The 22621-nt window shown below is 33.2% G+C and overlaps 2 protein-coding genes across 3 annotated transcripts in view; one reads left to right on the top strand and one right to left on the bottom strand.

Annotated features, from left to right (window-relative positions):
• Positions 1-10575, top strand: part of udt (protein undicht) — a 50209-nt gene extending 39634 nt beyond the window's left edge. The window contains exons 14-15 of the mRNA XM_067271876.1: positions 10011-10152; positions 10226-10575. Coding sequence (XP_067127977.1) covers positions 10011-10152; positions 10226-10392 — 309 coding nt within the window. The 3' untranslated portion in view covers positions 10393-10575. The remainder of the gene's footprint in view (positions 1-10010; positions 10153-10225) is intronic.
• A 4642-nt stretch (positions 10576-15217) lies between these two features.
• LOC136976579 (uncharacterized) lies at positions 15218-21613 on the bottom strand. Of its 2 annotated transcripts, none has more exons than XM_067271910.1 (3): positions 21580-21613; positions 17515-18194; positions 15218-15482 (listed from the first exon to the last, which is right to left on the bottom strand). In XM_067271910.1, the coding sequence occupies exons 2-3, from the start codon at positions 18191-18193 to the stop codon at positions 15250-15252; spliced, it is 912 nt and encodes a 303-aa protein (XP_067128011.1). In that variant the 5' UTR covers position 18194; positions 21580-21613; the 3' UTR covers positions 15218-15249. The 2 variants fall into 2 exon arrangements, with proteins under 2 accessions (XP_067128011.1, XP_067128012.1); XM_067271911.1 differs by lacking the exon at positions 21580-21613 and adding an exon at positions 19522-19556.
• Positions 21614-22621: the final 1008 nt, after the last annotated feature.

Genomic DNA, 22621 nt, shown 5'->3' with positions numbered 1-22621 from the left:
TATAGTAAGTGAAAATAATTCACAAAAACAAAATTTATTTTGAATGTATTTAAGATACATACAAAACATTTTTTAAAGCAGTCGAGTCTGCATAAGTTGACACCCAGATAACTCGACACCATCGGTTAAGTAATTAGTTTTCTGTGGTCCTGGCCAACTTACATAGGCATTAATGTTAAAAAACTCCAGTTTACTTGACACCGTTTAACTCATCACTACTGGATAAGTCGACAGACTTTTGCTGTCCTACACTCTGATAAGTTGTCACCCCCTCCTGAAAAATGAATTCACTCCACACATGTGGTGCGAACTCATTTTTTTTCAGGAGGGGGAGTCGATTTATTTATTAATAATTGATTTATTAACATATATATACATATTAATAAAAATGCCTTAACATTTTATGTATTTTTATGTATAAAATAATAACAGATAAACAAAAAGAAAATATACAATCTACATCAACGTCACACCAGAATCCAATTTTGCATTTTCTCACGCTAGAGGCATTAAGAATCCTTAGACGTTATTTGCCGACAATTGAGAAGATGATGATTTCAAGGCGTTCATGATCGTTGAAAAAGAAAGTCGAGACAGTTAAGTGCTCAAAACAAACAACATTTTGTTTGTTTTGAACACAAACAGAATTTTTCAGTTTTTCATCTACAGAGTAATTGTAAATGGAGGACGCAATGTATTGTAAGCCTATACTACTGTATAACGCACTACTGTATTTTCCTAATTGTAGTTTTGTGGTTTTTTTTTGACTTCGCTTTAGTTGTCACATCGGATAACTCGACACATTTCCACTTTCCCTTGGGGTGTCAACTGTATTTCTAAGATTGTGGTATTAATGAACTATGAAAATTCTCATATGGGTTGTATGATTGTTCATGAATTTTAATGGCTTACAAATATTGCTGATTTGGGCATTGTTTATGATAGAAGAGGTGCATTAAAATCAGTGTAGGGTTTGGAATCGCTAGGCGAGCGATTTCTGCCCTGTTTTATTATAACGAACTTTCATAATGGAAAAGCCGTTAGAAACGACCGTTAGAAGAACCGTTGAGTTTCAAGTCGACGACAGACGGACGATTGGTCGGCGGAAGATGACCGTTGGCCGGCCGTTGGGGAAACATTCAAATTTGATTGGCGGGCGATTCAAACGCTGGACACTATTTAAGCAGTAGTTTCGGCGGGAACAGTAGTTCGTATCGGGATCGGGAAGATCGGATCGGATCGGATTGAGATCGTCGTTATCGAAGTGCTAACTGTCTCTCTCGTTGGACGCAACGGAAATCTGGGGAAAGTAAACCCCAGTGTTTTAGTACGAACTTGTTCCTGACTCGGAGGTGCTGTTAATTACAAGTCTGTTTGTGGAGGTCGTAAGGAGTTTCTTTCGACGAACGTGTACGGGAATAGTCGGTTGGCGTTGGATTAGTGTTTGTGCATATTTAATTGTGACTCTAATTTGTAGTATTTTGTACATTTATATTGTAAATATAAACTTGTGTTTTGTCAAACCGACTGAGTGGTTATTTTGAACATTACTGGCGCAGTCTCGACAGGATACATTGGATTACATCGGATTATCCAGGATTAAACTCCAAAGAATCGGAAGAACAGAGCTACGACAGAGAAGCAGACGTACGTACAGAGCATCACCAGCAATTAGACCCAGGTAAATTATTTGTTTCTTGCTAGCGCACAGAGATGCCTAGACGCACAAAATCGCGGCAGCTAGAGGCTAGGGACTGGGAGGATGACGAGCAGGGAACGGTGCGTAGGACAAGCAGGTCGAGTCGTGAACTCGAAGCACATAGGTTACGGGCCGAGATTGCGAAAATCGAGGCGGCGAGCAAGGAGAGAATCGCGAAAATCAAAGAAGCGACCAGAAGAATGGAAATCAAGTCAGAGGCAAGAATTGCGGAAATCAAGTCCGAGACGAGGAGGGCAGAGATAGAGTTAGAACGGCGTAAGTTACGGCTGGGGATCACCGGAAAATTAGACGATACGAGGCGGCAGGAACGGCAAACACGATCTGAAGGACTTAAAGTTGAGGGGAACTGCGACTTCGGGGATAGAACAAGCTCGTTGGGAAACAAGCCGTGGGTGGAATGGGATAGGCCAAGGGGAACTGACCAGCAGAAAAGAGGGTGTCCTGATAGGCTGGTAGACGGTGAGGCCGAATGCATGCGACCCAAGGCAGCGGACCGCGTGGTGGTGGTGAGAGCATCCAAACTCTCTTGCTCACCGGGGAGTGGGGAAGCGAAGGATCGGGTTGAGGCTATGCGGGGAGAAGAAAGGCCCAGGCCTGTAGCCGGATCGAGGACGGGAACCTCTGGGGTCAGAGTAGCAACGGTCCAGGTAGACGAGGACATTAGAGAGCCTAGTGGAGTCGCGGCAAGACGAGAGGAGGCAGTTCATAATATCCAACTTGAAGTCGGGAGGTCGCCGAAGGGAACTGAGATAGTAGGCGGCGGAAGTGGCCCCCCAGCTAAGGACGTTTTGGAAACGGAAGCGTCGGGGTTAAGGGAGTCATGGGTTCCTAAAGTGGTGACGGGAACGAAGGAGAAAAGCCAACTCGTCGGAGCCTTCGGTCACCGGGTTGATAAAGTAACGATCCCGATAGAACTGGGGAAGAAAGGTCCCACAGGATCGCAGGAACTGGGACAGGTGGTGAGTGTGGTAGCGTGCACAGTAAATCAGACCCCGGGCGTACCTGTAGTGGAAGAGGATCACCGAAAGGTGGCTGACCAGAACAAAGATACGCAGGGAAGGGGGGGAAAACCGGAATGTCTTTCGGAAACAGCGGACAGCGGAATTAGCGACAGTGAGGAAAACGGGGCGGGCCCACGGGACACCCAAGTCCAAGATAGGTCGCTCCCCCGACCGTTAGAAGCCACCGGGGGCGGGGAAGACGCGCTGGGCCCCAAAGACAGCACAGGTCAGGATAGTGGTAGCAGCAAACCCATTAAACAGGCTGAAAAATTCCCAAAAAGGAAGGAAAGGGTGTTGGGGCTAGCTTACGAGACCCTGCAGGGAGAACAATCAGGCAGCCATAAGATGACGAGCGGCATTCACCGTGGTTCATACCGTTGGGAAACGGCGGCGGGTATCTGAAGGTATTGGCAGAGTTGGCACGAGTACCTGAGCAGTGCGTCGGTTCACATTATGACGCTCGCAGGGGCTGACGAACTGGGTGTCGGTGGTACAATCTTGGTCAGGAAAGCGTACCGGGTCAACAAAATCGACACGCTGGAAAAAGGAGAATGCGAGGGTGGCCGCCGGAGAAGGGTAGAGAACGGCCGAAAGCAGTCGGGCCGAGGTGACCGAGTAGAAGTCTGCCGAATACAGACTAGTACGGCCAGAATAGGATTTGGCTCGGGCACAAGCGTCGGAAAAGTAGTGATGGCTCTGCCTATGCGTCAGGTGTACGATCGCGGCCGGGAACACGAACAAATTGGGGATTTTACCATACGTTCCTCGCCTTCGGCGTGGGACGCCCGGACTAGTAGTTTTAAAGGATATTTGTCATGGATCGGACTAGGGAATCGCATCAAGATACGCATAAGATCGTAGTAAAAATGCACGTGGACATCGAACTGATCGTGTCGTATCGGGTCCCGCAAGCATCTCTGTGCGTAGGTGCGAGTGAACATTCCCGGTTGTACCGGAAGTTAAGGGTCAGTCCGCACTAGAGGACATTTGTAAAATTGCTGTGTGTTGTTGTTGGATCAAACAGGCTTGAGCTAAGCTTAGTTTGATCTTTGGCCGCGGTGGTGTAGGGTTTGGAATCGCTAGGCGAGCGATTTCCGCCCTGTTTTATTATAAAGAATTTTCATAACGGAAAAGCCGTTAGAATCGGCCGCTAGAAACGATCGTTAGAAGAACCGTTGAGTTTCAAGTCGACGACAGACGAACGATTGGTCGGCGGAAGATGACCGTTGGCCGGCCGTTGGGGAAACATTCAAATTTGATTGGCGGGCGATTCAAACGCCAGACACTATTTAAGCAGTAGTTTCGGCGGGAACAGTAGTTTGTATCGGGATCGGCTGGATTCGTATCGGGAGGATCGGATCGGATTGAGATCGTCGTTATCAAAGTGCTAACTGTCTCTCTCGTTGGACGCAACGGAAATCTGGGGAAAGTAAACCCCAGTGTTTTAGTACGAACTTGTTCCTGACTCGGAGGTGCTGTTAATTACAAGTCTGTTTGTGGAGGTCGTAAGGAGTTTCTTTCGACGAACGTGTACAGGAATAGTCGGTTGGCGTTGGATTAGTGTTTGTGCATATTTAATTGTGACTCTAATTTGTAGTATTTTGTACATTTATATTGTAAATATAAACTTGTGTTTCGTCAAACCGACTGAGTGGTTATTTTGAACATTACTATCAGTAAATTTAATATAATATGTAAAATGTCAAATATTTTGAAAAATCACATTTTATAGAATCAAATATACATCTACAGATAAAAATATGCTAGTTGTCATTATATTGCATAGTGCATATGTAATGAAGACTCAATTATTGAAACTTGGTGGAACCATAAAGTTTGGATAATCCAGAATCATTGTTTTAGTATTTTGGATGCCTCAGAGACTGTGCATTTAAAGTTAAAAGAACTACAAGAAATCTTTGTTAGTTTGAAATTCAAGGGATGAAATAATTGCGACTTCAGATTATCTGAGATTTACACACATTTGTATAATATGCCAAATGCCACATAAGTGATGCAATTTATTAAGCAAACAGAATACAGATACATATACAGAACACTATTTTCATGGAGGCTGGATTGAAGAGGAGAACAGAAACTTGCACAACATACCAACTATGCCCTGTGCTGAAATAAACATACATGACATCCAATGCACTGTTAACAGAACTGGAAGACACCTGGTGTAGACAGCATTCACAATTTCTGGTACAAAAAGTTTACATCATTGCACCAGAAACTAGCACCTAAACACCTAACACACATCATCATCATCATCAATCCACAAGCCATGCCAAAATTTCTTACTCAGGGCATCACCTACATGAAACATAAAAACAATACCACAGACCCCACACAATACAGACCAATTACATGTCTTCCAACACTCTACAAATTATTGATATCCTGCATTGCAAACAAACTATACAAACATGTTGAAGAGCACAACATTCTTACAGAACAACAAAAAGGTTGCTGTAGAAATCACAGGGGATGCAAAGAAGAGTTACTCATTGATTCAGTCATTCTACAGCAAACAACACAGAAACATGAAACAGAAACTATATATACACATGGCATATACAGACTACGAAAAGCATTCGACAGTGTTCCACACAGTTGGCTACTACATATTCTACATGCGTACAAAATATCCATCATCCATCATTCATTGCATTCATCCAAAACACTATGCAACACTGGAGAACAACACTACATCTCAGGATTCATAACACTTCCATATAAACAAACCAAATATGTATTAGGCAAGGAATTTTTCAAGGAGATTCCTTGAGTTCTGCCTAGCCTTGAACCCATTATCCAACATGTTAAACAACACACACTATAGCTAAAATATTAGACAACACAGTTGAAAAAACAACACAGTTTACACTTTGAATTTTGTGATGACAGCTGCAGAATATGTTGAATTGATAAAAGTCTCTTTAAACTGAACAATTGCTTTGAATGGTAGACTTTCTTACAGCTTATACATGCTTTAAACACTTTTATTGTTTTACTACATATGCATTTCAGTTCAATGTTTTTCCTCCTGGTCCCTCCTCAGTGCCCTAGTTCTCCTGATGTTCTTTTACACCTGTACGGTACTTTTGCATATCTGTTCTCCCGCATATTTGTTGTTGTTACACATTTTTCATAGTGTGTTACCTCGGTGCTGTATTAGTAAAAAATTCTTTCCTCTGTAAGACTTCCATTCTTTATACACGTTTTGTAATTAGATAAAGAAATGGAACAATATAGACCTATAGTAGATTTTAAGTATTCATTCTTGTACAATTTAGAGAGTTACATAAAACAACAATTAAAACATATTGAAAGTTCTAAAAATAGTATTAAAAACGCTGATGAAGTTATTAATATAATTCAAAAAACTAAAATAGAAAAAACTGATACTCTAATAAGTTTAGATGTAAAAAATATGTATCTGAACATAAAATGGGAATTAATAGAACATAGTTTAGTACAAAATAACATCAGTTCAGAATAAATAAACCTCATAAGATTTGCTTATAAAAATAATTATTTTGAAGTATACAACGATTTTTACAGACAAATAGATGGTATTAGCATGGGGTCAAGGATGGGGCCAAAACTAGCTGAATTAGTAATGAAAGACATAGATAATAAGATACAAAACATACCCGGTGTAAAAACAGTCATGAGATACGTGGATGATTATTTATTGATCTTTAACAACCAGATAAGAAGTGAAAAAATAATTTTAAATATAATAAATAATATAAATCAGTACATAAAATTTGACACTGAATTAGAAAAACACAATAAAATTAATTTCCTTGATATAACTATAATTAAAGAAAAAGAGAAATTTTCATTTACAACATATAAAAAACCTTCCAATGTTGAAAAGACAATGAATTATCACTCAAGTGCCCCTGAAAGTGTAAAAAAGAACATATACACAATGGAATTAAAGAAAATATATACAAGAACCTCCAAAAATAATGAACAAAATATTGAGTTAAGCAATCTAGATCGAAAATTTATTCTTAATAGCTACCCACAACATGTTTTAAAAAAGTGGCATACACAATATGAAAGAAACAAATTTAACATAAAAAATAAAAAAGATAACATTTATAAAAGTTTCCCTTACATAAATAACATATACAATTATTGCATTAAAACCCTCAAAAAAGACAATGTTGTTTTGGCCCCATCCTTGATCAATAAAACCTTAAATAATACTAGAGTAGGAACAAACCAAATTAAAGTAAACAAAGGGAAACAAATAGGGACTATATATAAAATTAATTGTAGCTGCCAAAACCTGAAGATATACATAGGTGAAACGGGCTGAGCTTTAGAAACTCGTATAAAAGAACATGAAGCGGCCATACGGCTAAAATATAATAGTTCTCCCTGGTTTACCCATATACAAAACAGCAATTGCCAAATTGATAAGAATAATAATAAAATTTTACATCAGGAAAAAAATATATACAAATGGAAATTTAAAGAACATGTTGAAATAATAAAACATAATAGTAAAGATAATAAAACATTAATTAATATATCAAATGGTATGCAAATAGACCAAAGGTGGTATGAACTGATAGAGGGTGCAGCAAGTTAGCAATGTGTATTAGACAATGACGCGAATAGAATATCGGGAAATATTGTATTATCAGTCAATGATGTTTTTAATAGTGATCTTTTTGAAGAGCAGTGTGTAATTTTTAATTACAAAGAGTGTATAAAGAATGGAAGTCTTTCAGAGGAAAGAATTTTTCACTAATACAGCACCGAGGTAACACGCTGTGAAAAATGTGTAACAACAACAAATATGCGGGAGAACAGATACGCAAAAGTACCGTACAGGTGTAAAAGAATCATCAGGAGAACTAGGGCACTGAGGAGGGACCAAGAGGAAAAACACTAGACCGAAACGCATATGTAGTGAAACAATAAAAGTGTTTAAAGCCTGTATAAGCTGTAAGAAAGTCTACTGTTTAAAACAATTGTTTGGTTTAAAGAGACTTTTATCAATTCAACAGTTTACACTGTTAAATCTCATGTACATGGATGACACAAAACTTTATGTAACTACACAAAAACAACTTTATCAACTCCTACAAATCACACATTCATACACCAAGGACATACAAATAGAATTTGGCCTAGACAAATGCAAAATACTTCACATAGAAAAAGGAGTCCTGAAGAAAGAAGATTTTGCACTTGGAAATGGGGACATTATTGAATCCATGAAAGAGGGTGAGTTCTACAAGTATGTAGGATTCCAACAGGCCAAACTAATGGAACATACACAAATAAAGCAAAAATTAATTAAAGAATACCAAAGTAGGTTAATTAACCCTTCCATGTAAAGATGGCGGACGTGGCCTGATTGACATAGTTAGCCTTCACTACAAACAAATACAGTCACTGCAAAAGTTTTTCTACAAAAACCTCCAGAAACGTCACAGTTACATAAAGCAGTAACTCTAGCAGACTCAAATAACACACCATTAAACTTACACTCAACATCATACGGACACAACATATAAAAAGCATAGAGACCATTAAGCAATCGTTGGCTCGAAAGGCACTCCATGGAAGGCATCCTTATGACCCTCGGCCCAGGATTTTGTTGACAAAACTGCGTCAAACAGCTGGTTAGCTTGGAGATGCCTCTTTGGGGAGACGTAAGGATTCATGATTGCCATACAGGATCAGGTCATAAATACTAAAAACTACAGAAAACACATACTCAGAGGTACAACACTCACAAATGACACATGCAGAAAATGTCACATCATGCCAGAAACTATACAACACATCACTTCTGGTTGCAAGCTCTTGGCATAGACAGATTATTTACACATAATCAAGTAGCAAATATAATACACCAAAAAGTTGCAAACAAACACAAATTATTAGACATTCATGAACCATACTACAAATAGATTCCACAGACAGTATTAGAAAACATGCACAAAATGTACTACAACAGAGCCATAATCATAGATAAAATAATTTGCCACAACAGACCAGACATCACACTCATTGACAAACACAATAAAATCACATGCATTATAGACATATCCATTCCAAACACTCACAATATACAAAACACACGTGCTGAAAAAATTAGTCAGTGCACAGAACTCGCCCAGGAAAAAAAGGCATCTGTGGAGGAAAATACATACATCACACTACAGAAGGCCACTATATTGAATACATGCCACATCGTAAGGTAATTCCTGAATACAGACACTGACACACTTATTTAATTTTAGTTTTGTTTTGGTTGCTATGCCTTGACTCTGGCCCTGCATAGTACACAGCCACCAGTGTCAACTGAGTATAACCCACTAAACCCAACATAATAATAATAAAAATGTGAAGATAAATAGCACATCTGGTGAATACCTCATATGTTGCCAGATAGGTCTTATAAAAAGTAAAACAAGAATTCCTCAAAATATAACCCAAATTATTTTTAAAATGGCCCAAAAAGTAGTAAGATACTCAGATGTAGTAGCATAGAGTCCTACAAATATCTTATTCCGCTACTCATAGCTCAATCTCGAAATCCTGTAAACCAGCCATATTTTATGAGATAAGAGAAAAAAGGATAGTCCATGGGTAAGATGACACCCAAAAATGCATTATTGTAAAAGCAAAGCCATATTATAATCATTCTTGATGTATTTTATACATCAAGAACAACTGTATAGTAGAGCCTTGCATCTATATAGTATTTACAACTGTACAGTATCTTATAGCATGGAGGCACTTTGAACTAAATGAACAATCATATCACAGTTTGGACAGAATTTTTACTTTGAATTTTGAAGTAGCCATATTTTAAACTAATCAAATTCCTTAACTTAAATTTCTTATGTAAATTTATATCTCCATCCAAGACAAAAGTACAGTTACAAACTAACAGGATTTCGAATTAATGAGGATTTCTTGTATAAATATTGTAATGTAATTACTCTTTTTGAAAGTAAATTAATTTGTTCAAAATTTAACAACTTACACACTTGACCTAGTTTCATGGCACCACAGTTGAAGTAATTTCCAGTTAAGTGGAGAGTTTAGTGTCTGTATTATACTCTGTAATAGCTACAATGCTACACCTTTTTCTTTTTCATTTTGGATAATCAAGTTTCTACTATATTTATAAAATATTAAGGATGTTAGTACCAACAGTGTTATCAATAATTTATAAGCAATGACAAAAAATTTATGACAGAATTTTTGTATAATTGATAATGTATTTTTTTATTTTGAAGGTTTATCAAAGAGCAGATTTAAATCGCATCTTGATATCTTATGCGGTAGGTGCATTTTGCCACATTAATCAAGATGTCACAAGTTATAATTATACAGAGGGTGCCCAGACAGCTCTTGCTATGATTGAATATGAAAGAGAACGTACGTCTCAGAGAATAATAATTTATTTATTTATTTTTAAAAATAATTTCCTCATAGATAATGCATTTTTCAGACGATGACTGTCCAATGTATTTTGATGATGGTTCAGATCCTTACACGCCAGTTGCAGAACAAGTTACAAGATTATTTAGTTCTGGAACAATGGTTACTAAAGACATAATAGTTCTAATGTTAAATGTAATAATATTATTTGTGATTACAAGAAGGCAGCTTGTATGAAAAAATAATTTTAGATATCATTGTATACAGAAATATTCCTTATATTTTTAATGCAACTTTTGCAAATGTTCAGTGAACAACAAATTTCATTGGAGGATGAAAAGAATCTGAAATTTTAATCGGGGTTTTTATATTTTTTAAAATTCGGGAATGGTAATTTTTTATACAAATATACTATTTTTTTTTTTTTAATATTTCTTATGTTACAGTACAGTTTAAAAAAAATACTATGCTCAGTAACTAATACTTAAGTTATTTTTATTAATATAATGATAGAATAATTTATCAAATTATAATTTTAACACATTCTGATATAACAATGCATTTAGTTTTTTCTAATTATATTTTATTCATTTAACTCATAAAACAACTATTTTTATTTATATTTGTTCCCATTTATTTTTACGTACAGACTGCATTTTGGAATCTACACAAGTAAATTTGGATTATTTGGAAAGTCTCATTAGAAATTGAGTGTTTAAAACAGCACAAAATAATTTATATATAACACAACACTTTCTCTATTGACATAGCTGGTTGCATAAAGTATTAATGATTGTTAAAGATCATTGTCCTTTGCAATATTATTATTAACAAAAGTTTTATAGTTAACATTATGTGACATTGTTTCTCAAATGATTTTACAATTATTTATGCCAATTAATAAATAATATCAATCATTCCTGCAACTTTATCAGCCATTACTACTTTTATATAATAGATTCTTTAACATTTTAAATGTGGGCCAATTTTATTAAGATTCTTAGATGTAGAATCATTTATACACACATCATGAATTGTTAGATCTGATTCTTGTAAATATAGCATAAAAAGTTTAGATGTTTAAAGAAAGAATCTATATTTTTTTAAGCAAGAATTGAAAGTATGAGAAGAATTTATGATTTCATATATGATAGAATTTGCACATTTAAAATAAAAACAAAACGTATTTTTTTATTACTTCTAGAAAAGTATTTAAATATTAAGTAAATTATATAATCATAGTATGTGTTTCATAACATTTTTTATTTATAATTTATAGAATTGCTAAGAAAATGTGAATATTTTTTGAAATATTTTCATATTTTTAAATGAAAGTTTAGCATTTACATTTGGATGTGATTTTGTTTTTCTAGTATTAAATATAAGTTCTGTTTATATTTATATATTTAATTATATTAAAGAAATTATTATTTCTTCAATAAAATATTACTTTAAATATTATTAAATAAGTCTGTGAAGAAATAAAATCTTTGCATTTTCTAATTTACAGAATAAAATATTTCTTTAAAAAATTTGTATTTTTCTTGTTGGCTTTACTTTTTTTTATTGAATCATTCATTTTTATTTCTAGAAGTGTCACTAAACAATTGTTGAAATTCAAGTACTGTTTTACTTGAACAATGATGTAAAGCTTATGCAATGATAAATAAGCTTGTACACAACAATGCAGTTTCAATTCTATGGTACTTTTTCATATAATTGACTCTTACATGATTAGAAATTAAAATCATTGTACCATGATAAATAATCTCATAGAAAACATGTAGATACCCTGACTGATTTTTATTATTAATGTACTTTTAAAATTTATAGTAAATTTGAAAATTTTAAATATATAGTCATACTAGCTAATCACTACGCTTCAAAGGTAATTTGCATAGTGACACAACCTGGCAAGAGTTGAGAGTTACAGATAAGATAAACAGTAGTGTAGTCAATCATTAGTGCTCATGTTTTATAGAAGAATACAAGCATCTGAAATAGAGCATCTAGTCCCTTATGTAATTTTTAATCACATAGGAACTGGACCTATGGAAATTCATTGATGCATGTCTCAAAAGTGTATGGATAACACACACTAAGCCTAGTCCAAGATCCAAGCCATGTATCTATCTAGTTTTTAGCACTTTTTTCGGCTCACTAAAAGGTAGATATTAGATATTTCAATCCAAACAAAAGGTACAAGATATCATCCACACTTGGCTTTGTGGATATTCTGCAACATTTTTTTAAACATGGAATCACAAGGCTCTTATAAAAGCTTCAACAGCCAGAATAATTATTTATAAACTAAAATGCAGTCATTACATTGTATTGTCATTGGATGGTTATTCATTGATCACCCCTTATATATTATTAGTTACATAAGTTCAAAAAATGAACTTGTTAACAATGAATATTTAGTGTTTATAAAAATGACAATATTTAGTTTATAGTTAGCAAAATTCTGTTAGTTTAATTAACACTAATGCATTAAGTGATACAACAATAAATGCAAAAAGTTTGTTTTATTTAAAACCAAACTTTATTTTAAACAGCAAAAGAATTTAACAAACTTTTATCTGACAGAAAAATTTTTCTTAATTTCTAACTTACAATCAAAATCACACTTATTTACTAATGTTATAAGGAAAAATTGTTAATTATCTAACAACATTTTACCAACAATATGTAGAATTACCCTGCACATAATGATTTAATCGACCACTTTCTTTTAATTCACCAGATCGTAAATGCCATTTTGACAGACTTGCTGATGTAAGCAACAAAATAAGAACCCAGCTATCAGTTTTTTTAAATGTATATTAATTTTGAATGGAGTGTGTGGGTTTTTCACCCTTTCAACAAAACACACACTCCAAAATAAAAAAAAAATTAAAAATGACTCCAGAAAATGATGTTTGGATTCAATTCCTCACTAGTTTATTAACCCTAAATTTCTTTGTCAACAGAAGTCTTACGTGTTTTTTCTTTTTTTCAAGTTTGTTCATTAAAATTAATAATTACGATGTTGTAATTAATATTAAAGGTGCGATTGATTGGTGTTGAAAAGGTTTAATATATTTTGTGTAAAATTCATTAAAATATTGAATGAATTTTACACAAACTATATTAAACGAGTAAAAACAAATTGTAACCCATCAATAGTTTTCTTTTTCATTTTAATTAACTAGATTGTGTATATAACATAAAAATACTTTTAGGAATAAGACCAATAATTCCTTGTTATTGAGATGATTCTCTAGTTCAATAACAGAAAAGCATAAAACTTGAGTAAAAACTATTTGTTTTTTTTTTATTAAAAGTGTACATAAACTAAAACAAAACATTCTTGTAGGTGGTCAGCTGCCAAACAGACCCTATTGTTGGTTTCTACACTGATCTTGCAGGGTACAATATTTGGTAAAGAAATTATATAGTCTTGCTATCCTTATTGGACCCATTTGAAATAGAACTTCATAAAATTCCTCCTTCAATTTACAAAATGACAATGTAGAAATTCCAAATTATATTCTAAATTTTTCACAACCCAAACATGAACAAATCAGACAATAGACTGAAAATTGTTCTTGACACAATTGAGCAAAAATACTTAATTTCAAATTTAATGTTTTTTTTTTTTTTTTTTAAATTTATTTAATGCTAAATTTTGTGCTTGTCAAAATTTAGTTTTTTTATTTTAGTTTTTATGATAAAATATAACAAATTTTGTGATGAAATTTTAATTACAATATACAGTAGAGAGTCATTAATCGGAATCAATTGGGGACTGGGGTTGTTCAGATTAGTGATTTGTTCCGATTACCGATTATGTACGAAAAAATACATTAACCTGTCTGATGTTCAAATTTTTCTCCGTTGCGTGTCGCTTCGTGTTGAATTTTCGTCGATTTTAAGCCTAACGAAAATTTTTATAATAATAATCGAGGCTATCGTATCGTTAAAAATCATTTCTTCATTTTGTACAAACAAAATAAATATATTGAAGAATATAAAAACATGAAAATTATACTTTAGAAATAAATCTAGTATCAAAAACGTTCGATTCAGCGCGACACAGTCCAACTGAAAATCGTTCCGATTACCGGCGATTCCAATTACCGGGGTTCCGATTAACGACTCCCTACTGTATAATAAAATAAAAATTGAATAATAAATAAATACAATTTTAAAAATATAGAAGAAACTCTTGTAAAAATACTTTCTGCCTTTTAATTGAAATAGATTTGTATCATATTACCCAAATTCTCCAAACAAATTATTATTATTTAACACCCATTGCAATGTCCAAATTGAATTATCCTGGATATGAATTTATTATAATTATTATTTTATGAATTTCTTCAGATTGTAATTGTATAAAATTCAAAGTTTGTAGTAAAAGTGGGAAGTAGATAGTGAACTTATTCAAATCATCGCTACATTTGTTTCAGTCGTCTGTACTAATGCAGTTGTGATTTTTGTCACAAATTTCAATATAATCTTACAAGCTTATTCTTAAAAGTTCATTACAATAGTTTCACTTTATTTTTAATGCTCTAATTTTATACAGTAAAAATTTTAATTTAAAATACTCTTTATTATTACAACATTGCTGTTTACTACATATTAAAGAGCTTCTAAATAAACTTGTTGTATGAATGCTTACAAACGTATCCTTTAATGATCTCGTTACCTGCTTATTACTAAGGTAAGTGAAGTTTGTTATGTTTAATATCCAGCCGTAAACATCGATTGATACGTAAACAAACTTTTTCTGTAGTGCTTTACTGTCATTCGGGAAATTAGTTGAGATTTATTTGTATGGATCAGGAACAAGTTAGAATTTTTCTCATAAGAAATAATAGGAAACATTTTGGGATATCTAAATTCACAGTATATAAATTATTTTCAGGAATGCATTAGATTTGGTTAACAGAGTATGATTTATACTAAAAATAAATATAAAATAAAATTTGTACTTAAAAAATTTTTAATTAATTGTGTATTTTGAAGATGTAAATAAATTAAGAAAACAATTTTTCCCCCCTCAAATAAAATTAACAACAATAAATGATCCATTAAAAAATGATCTCATATTTTTATGGTTGATGATTTTACCTTCTCAGACAACTTATTTTTTAGTAATGATTTTTCAGTTGTTATTACAGTAGTAATAGTTTTTACTTCTTTCATTATTACTTTAGGTTTTTCAGTTCTTTCACTCCTTTTAGAGGCTGGTTGAATGTTTTCTTCTGTTTTCAGTTTATTTGTGGATTTTACTTTTGTTAGAGATGATACTGAAGGTTTACAAGATGGCTGGCTACCTGTAAGAAAAATAAAATTATAATAAGCTTTTTTTTTATTATTTTTCACTATTTTTCTAGTTTTGATGAAGTATATTGCAAAAATATTGGTTTTAATTATGAAAGCAGTTACTTTCTTATTCTTGAAAATTAAATCATTGCCGTATTTTCCTTTGTGCATGTTATGTCAATGACATTCTTATTATGTGACAAGAAAAATCGTATATTTTAGATTTCTTGCATAAAATCAACACCTAATCTATGGCCTGTCTCTGCCTAGAACAGGAAAGTGAGTGAGAAGTTTGCTTCCTGGCCCTCTGGATTTCCTTATCCAACAGACACATCTCAATTAAAGTCTTTAGGAAACCTACCCCACCTGACTGTCCCTGCCCCTTCCCACGATCCTTTTATCTTCAAGATGGCTGGTTTCTGTGCCCTAATTCATCGTGCCTTCACTCATTTGTTTGACACTTGGTTTGGACTCCTTATCTCTATCTCATTGTCCGACGTGCTAGACCAGCAGTTGCCAACCTTTCTGACATCACAGACTGCTAAACTCACAATTTTGAATCCCACAGATCACTATTGTAAATTTTTTTAAACAATACAATATAAAATAATGATCATAAAAGTTGCATTTTACTTTATTAATATGAAGTTCACTTGTTTAACTGTAACAAATTAGTGTGAAGTTTGTTGTTGCTTATTTGAAAAAGTTTATGGATCCTTGGCTCTTTTCTTCTCTACACTCTCTCTCAACATTATTTATTGATAAGTCATTCTGTATTTGGTTTTACATTCAAATAAAAATCCCCAATGAATGAGAAAAAGCAATTAAGTATTTTATATTTCTTTTTTAATACTTTGTATAACCTTGAGTTGAATCAATGTCTGAATTTCTCCACAGTCCACCGGCTGGCGACCACTGCATTAGACTGCAAAGCCGTTAAGGCTAATGTCAGATGAGCGTCACAAATCGAAAACACTCATCCCTGTATTCACCAACACGAGTTAGAGTTAGAGTTAGGGTTAAATCTTGAGTTAACCAATCACCGTTTGCTTTACTTTTAGTATGTGAACGCTCATTGGTTAACTTTTAACTCTAACTCTAACTCGTGTTGGTGAATACGGGGGTCAGACACTGTTTTTTTTATTTGTGGACGTGAAAATTCATGGACAGAAAGGCAGTGGTCAAACGAGTGCTATTCTTCACAGAGTGCGTTGGTAATTAGTTTCATTTCAGACATGTATATGTCAATACTGATCTCATAGATTGTTATTGAATTTGTAATTCCCTAATGTCTCCAATTCTTGAATCATGTTAGAATGACAACACAACATCACTGCAGTTCTTACAGCAATATGGGGAATTTCCTCAATTCTCAAAATTTGTTAGAGCAAAACCATATTGTAGGAATGTTATGTTGTATGAAGAATGTGTGTGTGTGTGTATATACATAGTATAAAATTTCCAATATTATAAGAGAATAGATTATGAACACCATAAATTGTACTGTGGTGGCTTTATACCTTGAAATTAGCTAGCATTTTTCTGTATTTTATTTAATTTGGTTAACTGTATTAATAGTCCTTCAAAATGCATGTTATTCACTTCAATAATTAAACTTTAAATGCTACATGTAAAGTTCTATAATTTAAACTGCATATAGAAATTCTATATTCCATTAAGTATTCTATTATGCTTTGAACTTTGAATCTTAAAAAAAAAAAAAAAAAAAAAGTCTGATGACCATTAGAAATGGTTCAAAATGAAGACTGTAAAGATTAAAAATTGTTGCTGATTTTAAAGGTTTTGTGAATGAATTTCTTATTATTTTTTGTCTTCAAAAGTCAATCATTTAATATTTAATTACCGTATTTTACAGACTATAAGACGCACCTTAATTTTTAAGCAATTTTTAAAAAAAAATACCTATAAGATGCTATGGACTATAAGACGCACCTGAATTTTGGAGGCAATTTTTCGAAGAAAAAAGTGCGTCTTATAGTCCGTAAAATACGGTAATTATAATTAAAAATAAAAGTTACTTACTGCATTCACCTTTACAAATTTGCTTTTGCTCAGGTAATGATTTGCATCCTTTTTGAACAGAATTTGTACTTGACTTCATACTTTTTTCACTGCAGTTTCTTTGAATAGCATTTTTATCAGATACAGCACTTTTTAACAATTTTGTTGGTGCCTTAAATTTTTGAACTTCCATGTTTACTTTTTTTTGTGCTTGAGAAAGTTTTTCAGGATTAATTGGTTTTTGACATGTAGGAAGTCTTTGAGGAAGAACAAATAATTTTTTCCCCGTATTTAATATTTTATACATTTCTTTTTCTATAACAGTCTTAATGTGTCTTTTACTTCTAAAATGTTCATCAGCAACATGCCAAAGTTTAATGTTTACGTTACATTCTGGACATTTTAAGTAATTTACACTAGCTAGAGTAACAGACGAACCAGACGTAGAATTCAAACATCTTAATTTTTGAATAAATTCATATTTTCTTTCAATTTCTTCATCTTTTACCTTCTCTTCATGACCTTTAGTTAAACAATGTTCTATAAATAACAGTGGATTATCGTAAGATTTTCTACAACATTTGCATTCATATTTTCCAATTATTCTTTCGGATGTTCCGTGCTTGGTTTTTAAATGATCTCTGTACGGAAGTATTCCACTAAAATTTTTATCACAGCAATTGTATAAATATTTTGTCATTCTGAAAAAAAAAATAATAAATTAACTTAATATATATGAAATAAGATTAATTTTATGAATGGAAATTAAATCTGTGGTCTGGAAGATAAACACCAATATCAAAAGCAAATGACATTGGTGCTTATTGGTGCACTGTATAGAGATATTTTATTACTAAAAAGATATATAATTCAGCTAATCAAAGTAAATCATATAGAACTGATTGTTATGTTAAAGATAAAATATATGTGAGATTACCGGGGATAGAGGGTCTTGAATATACTCTCTATCACTTAATTGGCTCGGACTGGCAAAATCCGTCCCTTAGTCAAAGGACGGCTTCTACGAGTTTTTATTATAAAAAATGGGGAGAATGATAATCTTGAAATCATCATTTCTGTTTGTCAGGATCCTGACACCAGATAGAGTTGGATTTCGCACCCTATCATGCTTATTTTAAAGATGATTTTTAGGAGAGCTATTTAACAATAAATGCCTTAAAGATAAAGAATGAGTGGAACCCAAATATAATATATATATAAATATTTATTATACTATAATGATAAAATATATACAATAGTCCACAAGTATTATAAAATGCAAGAATATCATATCAAAGGATCTAAACTTAACTATATTCTGTATATCTAACTACACTACATGAGAGAGAGAGCCTACAATCATTCTAAATATTATACTACCTTCACTTGAGGTTTGATCATCTTAAGTATCAACATGTTATGCATTCTGGAGAATGCGGAATGGGAGAATCAATCTTCTATGCACTCGGTATATATTATGGTTTATGTCTTCTATATGGTGCCTTTGATACTGTGGAAGACTGCCTAGTTAGTATGGTGAATTCTATCCCCAAAGAACTGCGCGAAAAGGCAGGAAATCTACCCCTTTTTATAGGGACGACTGGGTAATTGACTCGTCGTCATAGGATAGTGAGTTAAGTTTTAGTCAGCCTAGAAAGGAAGTTTGTTTCCTCTCTTTATCAGAAACAACTAAATGAACATACTTTTGTGTGAATAATTATCAAAAAAATAAAATATTTTGTTACAATATTTTATAATAATTAATCCCTTAATCTGCAGATCTCACATATATGTTATATATGCTATATATTTCTAATCTGATAATCTAATTTTAAAAAGTGAATTATAAAAGCTTATTAGAAGTCATCAAATTTTTAATATTTATAATTTGAAATAAAATTTAATTAGTTTTCTGTAATAAGCCTAAGTTACATTTAAAGTTATATATTTTACTACAGTATATATGCTGTTTCACATTTATATGCTATATTTCTTAATACAGTAACCCCACTTTGTTGAGAGACGAACCATATGAGAAATACATCAAATGGTGTAATATAACCTTATCCATCCTCCTGTTTGTCTGTTTTCGATCTCTGTGACAACTTGCATTTTTGTGGGTTGTATTCCATACAATGGTATTAAAAGTAGAGAATGATAACTAAAATGCTAAATACAGTGATAATATTAATGAAGTTAAGATGCAAATAATTTATAAACTTTTATAAAATTTAACTATCCACGAGGACGAATCAATGCAAGGCCATAGGAATAGATCCATTTGGTCCAGCTGTCACTGGACCACTTTTTGCCGTTAGCATTAAAATGTAATTTCGATGCAAGCGTGGAACACCGTCAGATCAAACCGAAGACGTTTTCTTACGGAAAAGGGTTATTCGTAAAGGTGTTATATGTATTGCTAGAGAGGAAGAAAATATCTCTATGCAAGAAAATTTAGAAATTAGAAAAGTTGAAATAACAAGGAGATCATGGCAACTAATTTCCCTTAACTGTGGCCCTATAACACAGGGTGCCTTATAAATTTGTAAATAGTTTAAAAATTCATAAAAGTTGAAAGAATTGGTATATTTGAATGTGGTTTGTGTAAAAGTTATTCTCACAAAGGGGGATTTTTTTGGGTAGGGAAAAAGAAAATGGTTCAAATTTTTGTCGATAGAGGTACCAAACGCAAGAAAATCACTGGCATTATGCAAATCTGAGTCTTATAAAATGGTGTACGATTAACAGCTCATTTCTGAATTTTCCTGTTACTGGTGCCGACATACGTTTTTCGTTATGATGTTGACGGTGGATAAAGCACTATTGGTGAAGTTGTTTTATCTCTGCCACGAATCGCCGGCCAAAACTTTACGAAGGTTTGGGACACAGAAGAGAACGAAGAAAGGTTCAGGTCCCTCCTGTCAGATTGGTTTCCATTTGCAAAGCCACATCAGAGGTAGTTATAGTTATGGAAAGTGCTTAGGAGGCATTACTCAAAGGTATTTCCTCTAAGGGGATGAAATGAAGTGACAAGGTCTTAGACGGAAGGGAAAGTGATTGGTGGCAGAGGCCAAGGGGATGAAGGTGGGAAGAGAAGTAAGGAGATGAAGGGGGGAGGTCGTGAGCCACAACGGGAAGCCAATATTACCACATCGGAGGTAAGGACCTCTGATAAATGTGCCACTACGTGGGCAATTACACAAACTTCCTGTTTCTTCGAAACGTCATACTAGGGAAACCAATCCGGCAGGAGTGATTGGACCAAACCTTTCTTCATTCTCTTATGTGTCCCAAACCTTTGTAAAGTTTCGGCAGGCGATTCGTGGCAGAGATAAAACAACTTCACCAATAGTGCTTTATCCACCGACGTCAATATCATAATGAAAACCGTATGTCAGCACCAGTAACAGGAAAATTCAGAAACGAGCTGTTAATCGTACGCCCTGCATTTTATAAGACTCAGATTTGCACAATTCCAGTAATTTTTCTTGCGTTCAGCGTCCTCTATCGACATAAATTTGAACTATTTTCTTTTTCTCTACCCAAAAAAATCCCCTTTTCGTGAGAATAACTTTCACGCAAACCGCATTCAAATATACAAATTCTTTCAACTTTTATGAATTTTTAAACTACAAATTTATGGTACACCCTGTATATAATGTATAGAAAGTGTAATTTTCTTAGCTCTTAGTTTGTAATTTATATATGTAATATATAATAAAGATAATGAGAGAAAAATATACAGAAAATAAATTATAAAATATAAATTACAATGAGATACATAATAGAATTAAAATCATACTAAACTGCCATATAAAATACCTCAAAATAAACACGAAAAACTGTTTATTAAATTAAACATAACCATTCATTTTCTTGCTGCTGAAAAGTTTTTGTGGTATTTATTTATTGTTAAATAAAACGAAAAATAAAATTTTTAACTTATTAAAACTAAGCTTTTAAATTTATAATTTTTTAATCTTTTTAAAAATGGATTTTATCTCAGCATCTCGTAGTAATAAAATGTTATTTTGTAGAAAACGTGATTATATTACTTAAAGTGTTTAATTAACTTATTCAACTTACATTATACGAAGCTAAAATGCCGTCATTCATCAAAATATATAAGCACAAAATTTACACGAATTGTCCGATTCGAGACTTCATACACAACTGAAAAACAACACCAATCGATATACACTACACTGTGTGGTTTCGATTTCGGTTTAGATAGCGATTGCGTCACAACTTGGCAATTCTTAATGTTTTCACGCTTTATAATGAGTGTGTGCAATTCTATTTTGGCATATTCCTACGTTAAAATGCAAAATTGATGTAGAGAATCTCTGTTCTGATAGATAAAAACTGATTTTGATTCTATACGTACGCAAAATAATTATCTGGATTTATTTAAACTATTCACTTCAGACTAATGTCATCTTTATCGAGCTATTATAATAATAAGTTTATCTCAAAGATTGTAAATTCACTGTTTTCAAATAACTAAACAGAATATAAGTCCTATACGAGTCCGTACATTTGGATTTTCTGGATTAATTAATCGTGCTTTGTCTTTTTGTCTCGGTTCTCTTCTGTAGCATCATTGTTATCTTTATTCCGTTAGTGCCGAATTATAGTAATGGAATGATAATATGATAGATTTTAATCTTTTGATTAATTAAGAAAGGTGTATTTTTCTCGAGGAATTAATTATTTCGAAGTGATAATTTATTCTTCGACGAAAATAATTCGTAAAATCTACGACACAGATAAAATGGAAAATATTCTCTCAAAAATTAAAGCTGTCACTTATTCAATTACAAGCAAACGCCTATTCGGAAACACACAATCGTATTTCACATAGAAATATGAATAATTCCGATCGATACGCTTCCTATGATTAATTCATAGGAAAGATGACGATCGGATGGTGGAGGCGATTAAGAAATCGAAGATCGATTCTGGGCGAGCGATCCTAGGAATTTTTCATGGGCCCGTTTGTCACGGATATGTTGGGCCCAGTCCCTCACCCCCGTAGGCCTCATTGTAGACCTGGACGAACTCACGATAGGTATAAGGAAAATGACTCTTAGTGCCCACTAGGCGGAAATACTTAAAAATTAAAAAA

Source organism: Centruroides vittatus, unplaced genomic scaffold, assembly GCF_030686945.1.
Source record: "Centruroides vittatus isolate TY-2023 unplaced genomic scaffold, ASM3068694v2 contig_401, whole genome shotgun sequence".
NCBI classification, from domain to species: Eukaryota; Metazoa; Arthropoda; class Arachnida; order Scorpiones; family Buthidae; genus Centruroides; species Centruroides vittatus.
Note: the sequence above shows the minus strand (reverse complement) of the source record. Positions and strands in the feature narration are given on the sequence as shown.